Source organism: Rhinopithecus roxellana, chromosome 20 (genome assembly GCF_007565055.1).
Source record: "Rhinopithecus roxellana isolate Shanxi Qingling chromosome 20, ASM756505v1, whole genome shotgun sequence".
Lineage (NCBI taxonomy): Eukaryota > Metazoa > Chordata > Mammalia > Primates > Cercopithecidae > Rhinopithecus > Rhinopithecus roxellana.
The window spans coordinates 68,615,312-68,628,961 of record NC_044568.1 but is presented as its reverse complement, the minus strand read 5'-3'; the positions used below and the strand labels follow the sequence as shown (position 1 = coordinate 68,628,961).

The following is a 13,650-nucleotide window of genomic DNA, read 5'->3' as shown; positions in this document are numbered from 1 at the left end:
AAAGGGGGAATTCTTTTGTCCCCAGAAATGATATATGAGGAAACTGACAGGTTAAGAGGAAACTGCCACATCATTTGTTTGACATAGCTTCCAAGGATTAAAAAATTCAACACAGTCTGACATCAGCTTCTTGATCAAAATAGTTCAGCAAGGTTTGTTCAACATTTTGCTACCTCCTTCTGTGAATACATGCTGTGCTGCAATTAAACAGCTACTTACAGTTGAGAGAAGCAAGACTTTAATGAAGAATGCTACAAGTATGGACAATAATTAGTTCTCATCTTTTAAAAAAAGATTACAGAAAACACTTTACTGAAATTTTTGCTAAAAAGACAGTCTTTAAGGGTGTCCGGGAGAGACAGCAAGCACAACACAGTACAAAAGGAGAAGGGAATGTTGAATTCCAGTGCAAGACACGAACACAGCACAATTAGGGAATCAGAAGGAAGCAACCATTTCACAAAGAAAGAAATTAGGCATTTATATTCAATCAGGATTTTTTTTTAAGCTTTAAAAGTCCAGCATAAGGAAGGGAATTGGGAAGAGGCAGGGGACAGGGGGCAGGGGGTGGGGGAACTAAGCTTATCTACAATCACCATTTTACCAAAAACACACTGGTTTAACCACATAAGAAGTGGAGGATAAACCTGCCTACATAGCCCAGCAGATGTTGAGAGCAAATGCCAAGGCAGACAGGTCTAGAGTTGATGTCACAACTGGCTAAAGAGTTTTTAAAGGGAATCTTATTCCACAAGGACTGGTCTCTCATCAACCTGGGTTCATAACAGACTAAGTTCCTTTGCATTTGCCATCAGAAGGCCAGAACTTGACGTGGAAAAAATTTACTCCAAATAATACTCACATTGCTGGTTTTAACAGGTCATGGAGTCACAAGTGGCTCCTAATAGACTTCACCATTTCCTAGGAGAAGGTTCTACAGATTACCAGGGATTTAAATTTAAGCAAACCACTAAAGAAGGGAAACACTAATGATATTCTGGCACTGCACAAGCTCTGTGCCTGTCATCTCTGCCAAGGACATGGGTGGACTTGGCTCTGCTTCTTAGCTCCATGATCTCCAACAGTGATGAAGTGGAACTGGGACCTCCCCCACATCGAAGGAGGTTGCCCAAAATTCTCACCCCAGCCCAGCTTCTGAAAGAAACAGCAGACTATCAGGGGCTATTATTAGGAACCATGCTCCTGTGAATTCTGTGGAAATGAAAGCCTGTTTCAGTTCATGCCAAGTCTTTTCATGGTCCGCCAGCGATCCTTAATCATCACAGCTGTTCGGTTAACAAATGGGTAATTTTTAGAAATGGCAGCCCAGTTTCCTTCCCCATATTTCTGCACTCCAGCCTTGACCCACTCGCTTTCTTCTACAGTCCACTTCTGCAAAAGAAAACCAAAAGATTTATCACCACCTTTCCTCTCCACTTACTTACATTTTCTCCAATGTAGTGATAAGGTAAACTCAAGAATCCCAAGAGAATCATCTGAACCTGAAAGCACGGCTTATGTTTTTAAAACATGGAATGGACAGGATATGAGCACTGTGGATCTGGACATTGAGGAATTCTCGATGTCCTGCCATTTGATCCTCAAGCAACAATCATTTCTGCATTCCAAACTGCAAACATATCTACATCATTCATGATCCGGAAAATGTGTCTTCTGTCCTCCTAAGCTTTTCTTTCAGAAGATAACTATTACTTTAACTTAGTTTCGATTATCTGAAAAATCTCAAAAAAAGGTTTTTACTGGGTACATAAGCAGTCTATGCCTATGAGACATGGGGCTTATTTTACCTCTGCTCTACCCACATAACCAGTATCAGAAAAGATAATTTTAAATTACCTGCTTTTTTGTTATATTGGTTGTACTGTCTTCATCTGGTGCTGCTGGAAAACATTAAAAGTAGACTCATTTCAGAGTTCACCTTTCTCTGCACAAACCACAAGAAAAAGACACAGAATGTCCCCAAAGGGAAAACTTTCAAATTTCACAAGCATTGAGAAGAGAAAGGATATCACTAAAGGATAATTTACTTTTTCTCCTTTGTTTGCAAACACCAGTCACTTCAGCTTATGAGAACCTGTACAATGCAAGTGCTTTACAAACAGGCATCTATAAATGCTGGCTAGTGATGGGTTTCAAGCTCTTCAGTAAAATCAATGTTGTTTTCTTTTTTTTTTGTTTTGAGACGGAGTCTCGCTCTGTCTCCCAGGCTAGAGTGCAGTGGCATGATCTTGGCTCACTGCAAGCTCTGTCTCCCAGGTTCATGCCATTCTCCTGACTCAGCCTCCCAAGTAGCTGGGACTACAGGCACCCGCTACCACGCCTGGCTAATTTTTTGTATTTTTAGTAGAGATGGGGTTTCACCATGTTAGCCAGGATGGTGTCAATCTCCTGACCTCGTGATCCGCCCACCTCGGCCTCCCAAAGTGCTGAGATTACAGATGTGAGCCACCACGCCTGGCCCCAACATCGTTTTCTAAAATTACTGAGGGAACATCATATTTAAAACCCTTATGTATATGTATGTCTACATATACATATAGGTATTAGTGTGTGTATGTATATACAGTCGTATGTTGCTTAACAATGGGGATATGTTCTGATAAATGAATCATTAGGTGATTTCATCCTTGTGTGACTTACACAAACCTAGATGGTAAAGCCTAGGCTCTAGCCTGCAACTTCTTACCTACCCTAACTCATGCCCCCATGTCTAACAACATGGCTTTCTCAACTTTTAAAGGATTGGAGTCATCCACTGGACTTAGGAACCAAAAACAATGGTGCAACTCCAAATAAAAGTAACAAACATGTATTCTTCCACTGCTATAACAGTCCTAATCCCCTTAATCTTACCAATTACTATTACCTTAGCCAACCTCTGCAAAAAAGGAATATGCCTAGGATATATGGTGCAGCCTATTGTTCCTACCCTACAAACCTGTACAGCATGTGACATGCAACTGTGACACAATGGTAAATATTGTGTATCTAAACATATCTAAACATAGACAAGGTAATGCATTGCACTACAATGTTACAATGCCTATGACATCTACAATGTCACTAGGTGATATGACTTTTTGAGCTCTATTATATACAACCTAATGGGACCACTGTCACCATATATGCAGTCCATCGTTAACCAAAACTTCGTTATGTGGCACATGACTATAGGTGTGTTTGTATATATAATTTCTGCATTATAACCCCTTGCTAACCATTGCTTTGAAATCACATGGTTTTGGCCGGGTGCGGTGGCTCATGTGTGTAATTCCAGCACTTTGGGAGGCCAAGGCGGTCAGATCATTTGAGGTCAGGAGTTTGAGACCAGTCTGGCCAACATGGCGAAACCCCTTCTCTACTAAAAATACAAAAATTAGCTGGGCATGGTGGCACATGCCTATAGTCCTAGCTTCTTGGGAGGCTGAGGCAGGAGAATCGCTTGAACCCAGGAGGTGGAGGTTGTGGTGAGGCAAGATCACGCCATTGCACTCCAGCCTGGGTGACAGAGCGAGACTGTCTCAAAAAAAAAAAAAAAAGAAAGAAAGAAATTATATGGTTTTGCTGTTTTGTACTAAAATTTTTTTTTTCTTCATTTTTTAATCTTCCTCTTACTAGCATTCCCAATTTTTTTTTTTTTTTTTTTTTTTTTTTTTTGAGACGGAGTCTCGCTCTGTCGCCCGGGCTGGAGTGCAGTGGCCGGATCTCCACTCACTGCAAACTCCGCCTCCCGGGTTCACGCCATTCTCCTGCCTCAGCCTCCCGAGTAGCTGGGACTACAGGCGCCCGCCACCTCGCCCGGCTAGCTTTTTGTATTTTTTAGTAGAGACGGGGTTTCACCGTGTTAGCCAGGATGGTCTCGATCTCCTGACCTCGTGATCCGCCTGTCTCGGCCTCCCAAAGTGCTGGGATTACAGGCTTGAGCCACCGTGCCCGGCCTTTTTTTTTTTTTTTTTTTTTGCCCAGGGTGGAGTGCAATGGTGCAATCTCAGCTCGCTGCAACCTCCGCCTCGCGAGTTCAAGAAATTATCCTGCCTCAGCCTCCTGAGTAGCTGGGACTACAGGTGCCCGCCACCAGGCCTGGCTAATTTTTGGATTTTTAGTAGAGACAGGGTTTCGCCATATTGGCCATGCTGGTCTCAAACTCCTGACTTTGTGATCCGCCTGCCTCAGCCTCCAAAAGTGCCGGGATTACAGGCGTGAGCCACCGCTCCTGGCCTAACTTTTTTTTGTTTGTATTTTTTGTAGAGACATGGTTTTGCCATCTTGCCCAGGCTGGTCTCCAACCCCTGAGTTCAAGGAATCCACCCGCCTCAGCCTCCCAAAGTGCTGGGATTACAGGCATGAGCCACCACGCCCAGCCTAGAATTTTCAAGTCCTTGTTCATTTTATAGAAGTGCAATTTGGGTCCAGGAGGTGGTTCCCACCTATAATCCCAGGACTTTGGGAGGCCGAGGCGGGTGGATCACTTGAGGTCAGGAGTTCTAGACCACCCTGGCCAACTTGGTGAAACCCCGTCTCAACTAAAAATATAAAAATTAGCTGGGCGTGGTGGCACATGCCTATAATCCCAGCCACTGGGGAGGCTGAGGCAGGAGAATCGCTTGAACCTGGGAGGCAGAGGTTGCAGTGAGCCGAGATCACACCTGTAGTCCCAGCTACCTGGGAAGCTGAGACAAGAGAATCACTGGAACCCAGGAGGTGAGGCTGCAGTGAGCTGAGATCGCACCACTGTACTCCAGTCTGGGTGACAGAGGGAGACTCTGTCTCAAAAAATAAAAATAAAAATAAAATATATAAATAAATAAAAGACCAGAGGGCTATGGGAGATGGTATACAAGTATAAAAGACATGCCATTTCAAGCCAATGGGAATAAGTTAAAAAGTTGTAAGGGCCAGGCGCAGTGGCTCACACCTGTAATCCCAGCACTTTGGGAGGCTGGGGCAGGTGGATCATGAGGTCAGGAGACAGAGACCATCCTGGGCAACATGGTGAATCCCTGTCTCTACTAAAAACACAAAACTTAGCTGGGCATGGTGGTATGTGCCTGTAATCCCAGCTACTGGGGAGGCTAAGGCAGGAGAATCACCTGAACCTGGGAGGCGGAGGTTGCAGTGAGCTGAGATCACGTCGCTGCACTCCAGTCTGGGCAACAGAGCAAGACTCTGTCTCAAAAAAAGAAAAAAGAAAAAAGAAAAAGCAACTTTACGTAAGCATGAAGCCTGCCAGAATGTCTGCCTCAGCAGATGCCAGTGTCCTAAGCAGTGTCTCCTAAACAATGGAAGATGCTCTGGAAAAGGGACACTGACATGACCAGATTACTTTTATTTTTTTACTTTATTTATTTTTTTTGAGACAGAGTTTCGCTCTTGTCGCTCAGGCTGGAGTGCAATGGTACAATCTCGGCTCACTACAATCTCCACCTCCCAGGTTCAAGCAATTCTCCTGCCTCAGCCTCCCGAGTAGCTGGGATTACAGGTATGCACCGCCACACCCGGCTGATTTTTATATTTTTTTTTAGTAGAGATGGGGTTTCACCATGTTGGTCAGGCTGATCTCGAACTCCTGACCTCAGGTGATCCACCCTCTTCAGCCTCTCAAAGTGCTGGGATTACAGGCGTGAGCCACTGCACCTGGCCAGGAACAGATTACTTTTATTATGAACTACTTCATACTACAGTGAAAGCAGGTTTCTAAAGCTAACAAATCTGGACTGCATTAGAAATTGCTGTTTTCTAGAACTTTTTTTTTTTTTTTTGAGACAGAGTCTCACTCTTGTTTACCAGGCTGGAGTGCAACGGTGGGATCTCGGCTCACTGCCACGTCCACCTCCTGGGTTCAAGTGATTCTCCTGCCTTAGCCTCCCAAGTAGTTGGTATTACAGGTGTGCACCACTGTGCCCAGCTAATTTGGCATTTTTAGTAGAGATGAGGTTTCTCCATGTTGGTCAGGCTAGTCTCGAACTCCTGACCTCAAGTAATTTGCCTGCCTCAGCCTCCGAAAGTGCTGGGATTACAGGTGTGAGCCACTGTGCCTGGCTTCTAGAACTTTTATATCCTGTTGTTTTTAAATATTTAATGTCATTTTTTCTTGTTTTTCTGTTCCTTCCCCCACTTTCCACATGATCTTATCTTACCAACTACATTTTTGCCAATGAAGGTAATTTTCAAGGACAAAACCTCTGGGACTGGCAAAGGATTATTGTTGCTATGTTACAAAAGTCTTCATAACCCCCTAAATTAAGGTTTAGCACTTAGATATTTCCATTAGAATACAAAATGTGGTGGGAAGAGATTCTAACACAAAGGCTATCAAGTTATTAATTATGAAGTTTCTCTCTCTCTTTCTCTCTTTCTTTTTTGGGACAAGGTCTAACTCGGTTCCCAGTCTGCAGTGCAATGGTATGATGAGAGCCCACTGCAGCCTCAACCTCTGAGGCTCAGTCTCTCAAGCAGCTGGAACTACAGGTGTGTGACACCATGCTTGGCTAATTTTTGTTTTTATTTTTGTTGCTAGGGGGTCTCATTATATTGCCCAGACTGGTCTCTAATTCTTAGGTTCAAGCAATCCTCCCACCTCAGTCTCTCCAAGTGCTGGGGATTACATGCGTGAGCCACCATGCCTAGCCAGAAAAGTTTCTTACCATAGAAAAAAAAAATTGGGCTGGGCACAGTGGTTTATGCCTATAGTCCCAGCACTGTGGGAGGCTGAGGCAAGCAGATCACTCGAGGTCAGGAGTTTGAGAGCATCCTGCCCAACATGGTAAAAACCCGATTACTAAAAATACAAAAATTAGCCGGGTGTGGTACGACACACCTGCAATCCCAGCTACTCAGGAGGCTGAGGCAGGAGAATCGCTTGAACCTGGAAAGCGGAGGTTGCAATGAGCAACCTGCACTCCAGCCTGGGCAACACAGTGAGACTCCATCTCAAAACAAAAAAAAAAGAAAAAGAAAAAAAATTTGGCAGGGCATGGTGGCTCACAAGTATAGTCCCGGCACTTTGGGAGGCTGAGGTGGACAGATTGCTTGAACCCAGGAGTTCAAGATCATACTGGCCAACATGGGGAAACCCTGTCTCTACTAAAAATACAAAAAAACATTAGCTGGGCATGGTGGTAAGGGCCTGTAGTCCCTGCTACTCCGGAAGCTATGGTGGGAGAATTGCTTTAGCCTAGGATGTCAAGGCTACATACAGTGAACCAAGATCACACCACTGCATTCCAGCTTGGATGACAGAGTGAGACCCTGTCTCAAAAAACAAACAAACAAACAAACAAAGAAAAAAGGATTTATATAAACTGTTAAGATTTTTTTTTTTTCCTTAAACAAGAAATGCAAGGAATGACCCCCTACTACCACATCTAATTGAAGTATTTTAGGAAGAACATCAACTATAATTAAATATCATAGGCATTATTAAAACAAAACCAAGAACTTTCTTTAAACATAAGGTGTTACTCTCACTGTCTCCATTATTTAATGGGAGAGGACATGAGACTGACTCCTTGACCAGGGCACAGGGACTCACATCTGTAAACCCAGCACTCTGGGAGGCTGAGGTGGGAGGATTGCTTGAGCCCAAGAGTTTGAGACCAGCCTGAGCAACAAAGTGAGACCCCATCTCTACAAAAAGTGAAAAAAACAGCCAAGTGTGGTGGTGCACACCTGCAGTCCCAGCTACTTGGGAGGCTGAGGCAGGAGGATCACTTGAGCCCAGGAGGTTGAAGCTCAGTGAGCCATGTTTACACCACTGCACTCCAGCCTGGATGACAGAGCAAGACCCTGTCTGAAAAAGGAAAAAAAAAAAACCAAAATGGATTCTTCATGAATTAAAATGAGGTTGGGAACTTACTGAACTTTTTCTAGTTTGGAGACAAGCAGCTTCTGGAATATTAACATGACAGTAACATGCATCTGTACTTCAGCAAGCATCAAGAAGAGGCCAAGGAGAATCTCCTGCTTACCCTGAACTTGAAATAGTTCATCCTCTTCCACCCAAGTCTCTTTTTCTTCAACCCCATTAGAGTTGTTCCACTTGCCTTTGGGTACTCTGAAGGGAGATCAAGGAGAGCACAAGGTGTGAAACAAATTCATCCTGGACTGTCCCAGATTCTGGCCTTGGCTCACTCTTGGCCCTGTATTCCTTCCTGTCCCGTTGTGACCACAATCGAGGTTCGCCTGCATGCACCTCCCAAAGCCACTGTCCTTTCTCCTGGCTGGCCAGGCATCTCCGCGTAACACCCCCCAGGCTGTCGGACACCCCTCAAATTCAGCACTGATTCATCAAGTATATCACTAACCCTCTACAAATCTGTTCATTTTCCTGGTTTTTGGCTTGTTTGGTTTTGATTCTATTAAAGGTCTCAGTATTTTCTTTCTTTCTTTTTTTTTTTTTTTTTTTTTTGAGAAGGAGTCTCGCTCTGTCACCCAGGCTGGAGTGCAGTGGCCAGATCTCAGCTCACTGCAAACTCCGCCTCCCGCGTTTACGCCATTCTCCTGCCTCAGCCTCCCAAGAAGCTAGGACTACAGGCGCCCGCCACCTCGCCCGGCTAGTTTTTTGTATTTTTTTAGTAGAGACAGGGTTTCACCGTGTTAGCCAGGATGGTCTCGATCTCCTGACCTCGTGATCCGCCCGCCTCGGCCTCCCAAAGTGCTGGGATTACAGGCTTGAGCCACCGCGCCCGGCCGGTCTCAGTATTTTCTGATTTGGAACCTGCAAACCTCCCTCTCTTCCTTGGACATGCCTTCTTCCTATATCTGGACTGATTTTTCCGTTTCCACTCCCCCTTGTTCAGGCTCACAGTGCCTTTCATCAGTATTCCACTAGCCTCTTAACTGGAGTCTCTGTCGCTAGCCTCCTCCCCTTCCAAAGCCAAAGATGATTTTAGGACAATCATCCTAAAATTACCACATGCCTCCTCTATTCCCTAATGGCTTCTCTCTGCCTGAACAATGGCGTCTATATGCCTGTATGGGGGAGTCCAGACCATCCAGTCTGGCCCATCAGTTTCTAACCAACCACCCCATGATGCCCACACCTGTGCAAACAGCACAGTCACACTGTTCTGCTCTTTCTTCCTCCCATAAGCTCTGTATTTTCCTGACTCTCCATAGTCCCTCTGCTTGGGAGTCCATTCCCTGCTAAGTGACATCCCATCCATCTTTCAAGGCCATGGTTCTCAATGAAGCCTTCTCTAACTACCAACCCCAACACACACAGAAAGCCTTTCCCCTCTGGCCTGCAGTGCTGTTTCTACCATACCAACTGTCACTTTGCCCCTAACCAGGACCATCTTGAAGGTGGGGGCCACATCTTCCTTTGTCCATCCCAAACACATAGCACACTCAGCACAGTAACACAGATCCCAATGTGAGCTGGAGACATATTAGCTGAACTAACATTGGGATCGTCAGAGAGCCACAAGGGAATTACACCATCAAAGATTAGAGTAAAAAGCAAGTAAGAATCCTCCCTGTGAACATGAAACATTTAAGTGCTTGGGTGTGGCTAAAAAAAAAGTACAAAAGCTGAAAATAACCCCAAACCCAAATTATTCAATGTAAATTATAGTCCATTTCTTCTAATCAACTTTGCATTTACCTGATTAATAACTGCCCTGGGAACAGAGCAAAGCACAAATCTGACCTCAGAATTATAACATCTTTTACAAACATGGAAAGTGTCTGAATTCAGAGTCTCGAGGAATTTATATAAATCAAATGACCCGCAAAAGTTAACCAAGAGTAGAGACAAATTTCTGTATCCTTCACCCGCTATGAAGACAAAACTTATCTTTAATGCCGTTTGGGTATTCTGCAAATGAATAATAAAAGCAAATTGATGAGTAAGTACATAGGCTTGAAAATATTCCTTGAGTTCCATAAGTTTTCTATGAAATTGCTAAGTGGCTGAGACAAATGGTAGACCTTTCTCATGTTTACATTGAATCTTATCCCCAAATGTTACTTGAGAATAATTTGCTTGAGACAAAGTGAAAACATTTTATAGGAGGTTTTTCCTTCTCAGGATATTCTTGTGTTAATGACTATTTATAAATAAAAATCAGATGGTGTTACGGTTTGTTTTCTATCTGCTTATCCCAGTGCTGGAATAAAACCAGTTGGAACCTCAGTCCCCAGCTGGTCCGTCATGTTTCCTGAGTGGCTGTCCTCCCTCCCTGCAGTCTTCACAGGTCACCTTCTCCCTGTCCTCTGTTGAACTCTCAGCACTATTACCTGTACAAATAGATGCTTTGGCCGGGCACGGTGGCTCAAGCCTGTAATCCCAGCACTTTGGGAGGCCGAGACGGGCGGATCACAAGGTCAGGAGATCGAGACCATCCTGGCTAACCTGGTGAAACTCCGTCTCTACTAAAAAATACAAAAAACTAGCCGGGTGAGGTAGCAGGCGCCTATAGTCCGAGCTACTTGGGAAGGCTGAGGCGAGAGAATGGCGTGAACCCGGGAGGCAGCGGAGCTTGCAGTGAGCTGAGATCCGGCCACTGCACTCCAGCCCAGGCGACACAGCGAGACTCCGTCTCAAAAAAACAAACAAACAAACAAACAAACAAACAAATAGACGCTTTGGTGGTGATTTTGCAAGACCTCTGACTTTCAGGTGATGTGTTCACTGCCTCTCCTGACTTCCCATGTGGACGGGCCTGAGATCTGGCTGCTCCTCCTAACTGTCATGGGCTGAGTGGTCCTGGCCGTCAGGCCACTTCCTCGTCCTTGTGCTCCTGACTGGCAGTTTGAACGTGAAGAGCAATGGTCTAGCGTGGGTTGGCAAGCTACAGTCTGTGGCTGCTGGCTTGTGTACCATGAAGCTCGAGCTAAGAATGGCTAGCCCATTTTTTAAGGGTTGTTAACAAAAAACAAAAAAAAGATGGTCGGGGCAGTGGCTCACATCTGTAATCCCAGCAATTTGAGAGGCCCAGGCAGGTGGATCGCTTAAGTCCAGGAGTTCGAGATCAGCCTAGTTAACATGGTCAAACCCCATCTGTACAAAATATACAAAAATTAGCTGGGTGCGGTGGCACGCACCTGTGGTCCCAGTTACTGGGATAGGGGTGGGGATGGTGGCTGAGGCAGGAGAATCACTTGAACCTGGGAGGCAGAGGTTGCAGTGAGCCGAGATTGTGCCACTGCACTCCAGCCTGGGTGACAGAGCGAGCCCCTGTCTCAAGAAAAAAAGAAAAAGAAAAAACAAAATAATATGGAGCAGACAGACAACTCATGTGGCCCAAAATGCCTAAAAATATTACCCTCTGCTGGCTTTTTACAGATGTTTTGGGTTCACTCCTTAAAATGCAAGAACAAAGAATCCTTATTTTATTTGGTGAATAAGTACCTAGTAAGCACGTGCTATGTGCAAGGTGCTGTGGGAGATACAAGATAGGGGCATGGTGGCCCTGTCCTCCAGGTGACACCACCAACCCTGCCTTCCCTCCTGATCCCACTGCCCCTCCCTGCTCCCTGGCAGCAGTCTCCAGTCTCCCTCCTTCCCTCCTTTCCCTGAGTGGGGTCTCATCAGGCCTTCCAATTTGTTGTATTAGAATTATCTGGGGCATAGTTTAAAAAGCAGATTAAAGAATATTCTCCTGTCTCTTCTAATTCAGTATCCAGGAGCCTGGAAATATGTATTTTTTTTTAGCATGCCACAGGTCATTGTATCATGAAGCCCAGCTTGAGAGCCTGTATGACATACCAGACAAAAGAAATCCCAGGCCTGGCCCATCCAGCATGCAGACTCTCCTCCCTTCACTCTTTCCTGTGCACCGTATTCTCCTACCATAGGCTCCATGACACCCTGAGGGGCACACCAGGCTTTCTCATGCCTGTATGTAAGGAGTTCCCACTGCCTAGAGTCCCCCAGCCCCCAACACGCTCGATGACCTTCTGCTCATTCTTCCCAGGCCAGCTCAATGTTTGTTCCTCTAAAAGATCTGAGCCACCTAAAACCTTGCTGAGTAGGCTCAGCTTTTCTTCCCATAAGCAGCCAGGGCACCTCACACATACTTCTTTAGAGCAGGGACACTGACTCTTTTTTTCTGTAAAGGGCCAGATAGTATTTTCACTTTGCAAGCCTTACTGTCTCTGCTGTGATTACACAACAAACTACCACTGACCAGAAAGCAGCCCTAGATAATACATTGATGATGGGTGTGACCGTGTTCCAATAAAACTTTATTTACAAAAACAGGCAGCAGGCAGATTTGGCCCCAGGGCCACAGCTTGCCAACCCCTGCTGCTTTAGGGGACTCATTAGACTTCATATCCTTGACATATGAGAGAGGATGTACGTCTCAAACTTCACGAATCCTCCCATTTACAAAATTACTGTAATCCCGCACTCTCCCGTTTCCTCATCTGTTCCCGGGAGCAATACCTATACTGCACAGGATTGCTGTGAGGAGCCAATGACATCCTGTATCAAATGAGAATAACGTGCGTGGAGCTGCATCTGCTGCCCAGCAGCTATGCCCATTTGCCAGTCGGTGACTCACTTCCAAATACTAGTAGTGGTGACATAGTGCAAATCTGTACCTGAGGATAAATCACTTATCAGATGCCACAGCCTTTTGGGGCACCAAGTACAATGCATGCCAGAGCACAGGTCCCCAAATAATACAACATAGAGCAGTGGCAGAGGTGGCCTTGGGAAATCCATGAGGTAGATCACTTACAGCAGGGAAGCGCTGACCAGGGAGGAGTCTATGGAGGACGGAGAAGTTGTTTTTGTTGTTTTCTTTTTTTTTTTTTTTTTTTTTTTGAGATGGAGTCACACTCTGTTGCCCAGCCTGGAGTGCAGTGGTGCAATCTAGGCTGACTGTGCAGCCTCCACCTCCCGGGTTCCAGTAATCCTCCTGCCTCAGCCTCCCAAGTAGCTGGGACTACAGGCGCCCACCACCACACCTGGCTAATTTTTGTATTTTTAGTAGAGATGGAGTTTCACTATATTGGCCAGGCTGGTCTCGGACTCCTGACCTCAGGTGATCCGCCTGCCTCAGCCTCCCAAAGTGCTGGGATTACAGCCGTGAGCCACCACACCCAGCCTGAGGAAGGAGAATTTTAAGACAGGCAACTTGTTGTTATACAGGCCATGGGCTTTTCTGTCAAGACTGACTTGGATTAAAACTCCCAAAGCCCATCTTTGCCACTTCTAGCTGTGTGACCTCAGGTGAGCTAAGAACTTTTCTGAGCCTTTCTCCTCTGTGTAACGGTGCTAATATATCACATCACAGAGTGAGGATTGTAGCGACTCAGTAAGATGGTACATGAAAGTGCTCTGCCCCCAGAAAGCACTTCATCAACAACGGCTTTTCTTCCCTTTAAAGGACAAATGGAATTTGGACAAGCAATGATGGAGGGATGACGGTTCACTGTGGGGAATGAGAGGAAGCAAAAGTACAGTGGTAGAAACAAGTAACATGTTCCAGAGAGCAAGCAGGCCAGTCTGCCTGGAGGCAGGATCCGCCACAGGACACAAAGGGAAGCAAAACTCAAAGCCAGGATGAGAATCACCATGGGGAGCAAAATTATTCTAGCCACTGCCCCACAGTACCTAGCAGGATATGGGAGATCAGTAAGTATTTACTGAACTTGCCAAGTCTCAAATGCTCAGAA

General features: G+C 45.4%; 1 protein-coding gene across 3 annotated transcripts in view; it reads right to left on the bottom strand.

Moving 5' to 3' along the window:
• Positions 1-215: 215 nt before the first annotated feature.
• TERF2 (telomeric repeat binding factor 2) overlaps positions 216-13,650 on the bottom strand; it is a 33,137-nt gene continuing 19,702 nt past the window's right edge. Inside the window, exons 8-10 of one of the 3 annotated variants that reach the window (XM_030924867.1) lie at positions 7,989-8,074; positions 1,858-1,898; positions 216-1,392 (exon numbers count right to left, since the gene is read on the bottom strand). In XM_030924867.1, coding sequence (XP_030780727.1) covers positions 1,234-1,392; positions 1,858-1,898; positions 7,989-8,074 — 286 coding nt within the window. In that variant the 3' untranslated portion in view covers positions 216-1,233. Of the gene's footprint in view, positions 1,393-1,857; positions 1,902-7,988; positions 8,075-13,650 lie in introns of all 3 variants that reach the window. The other 2 variants (XM_030924866.1, XM_030924868.1) reach the window with 2 other exon arrangements.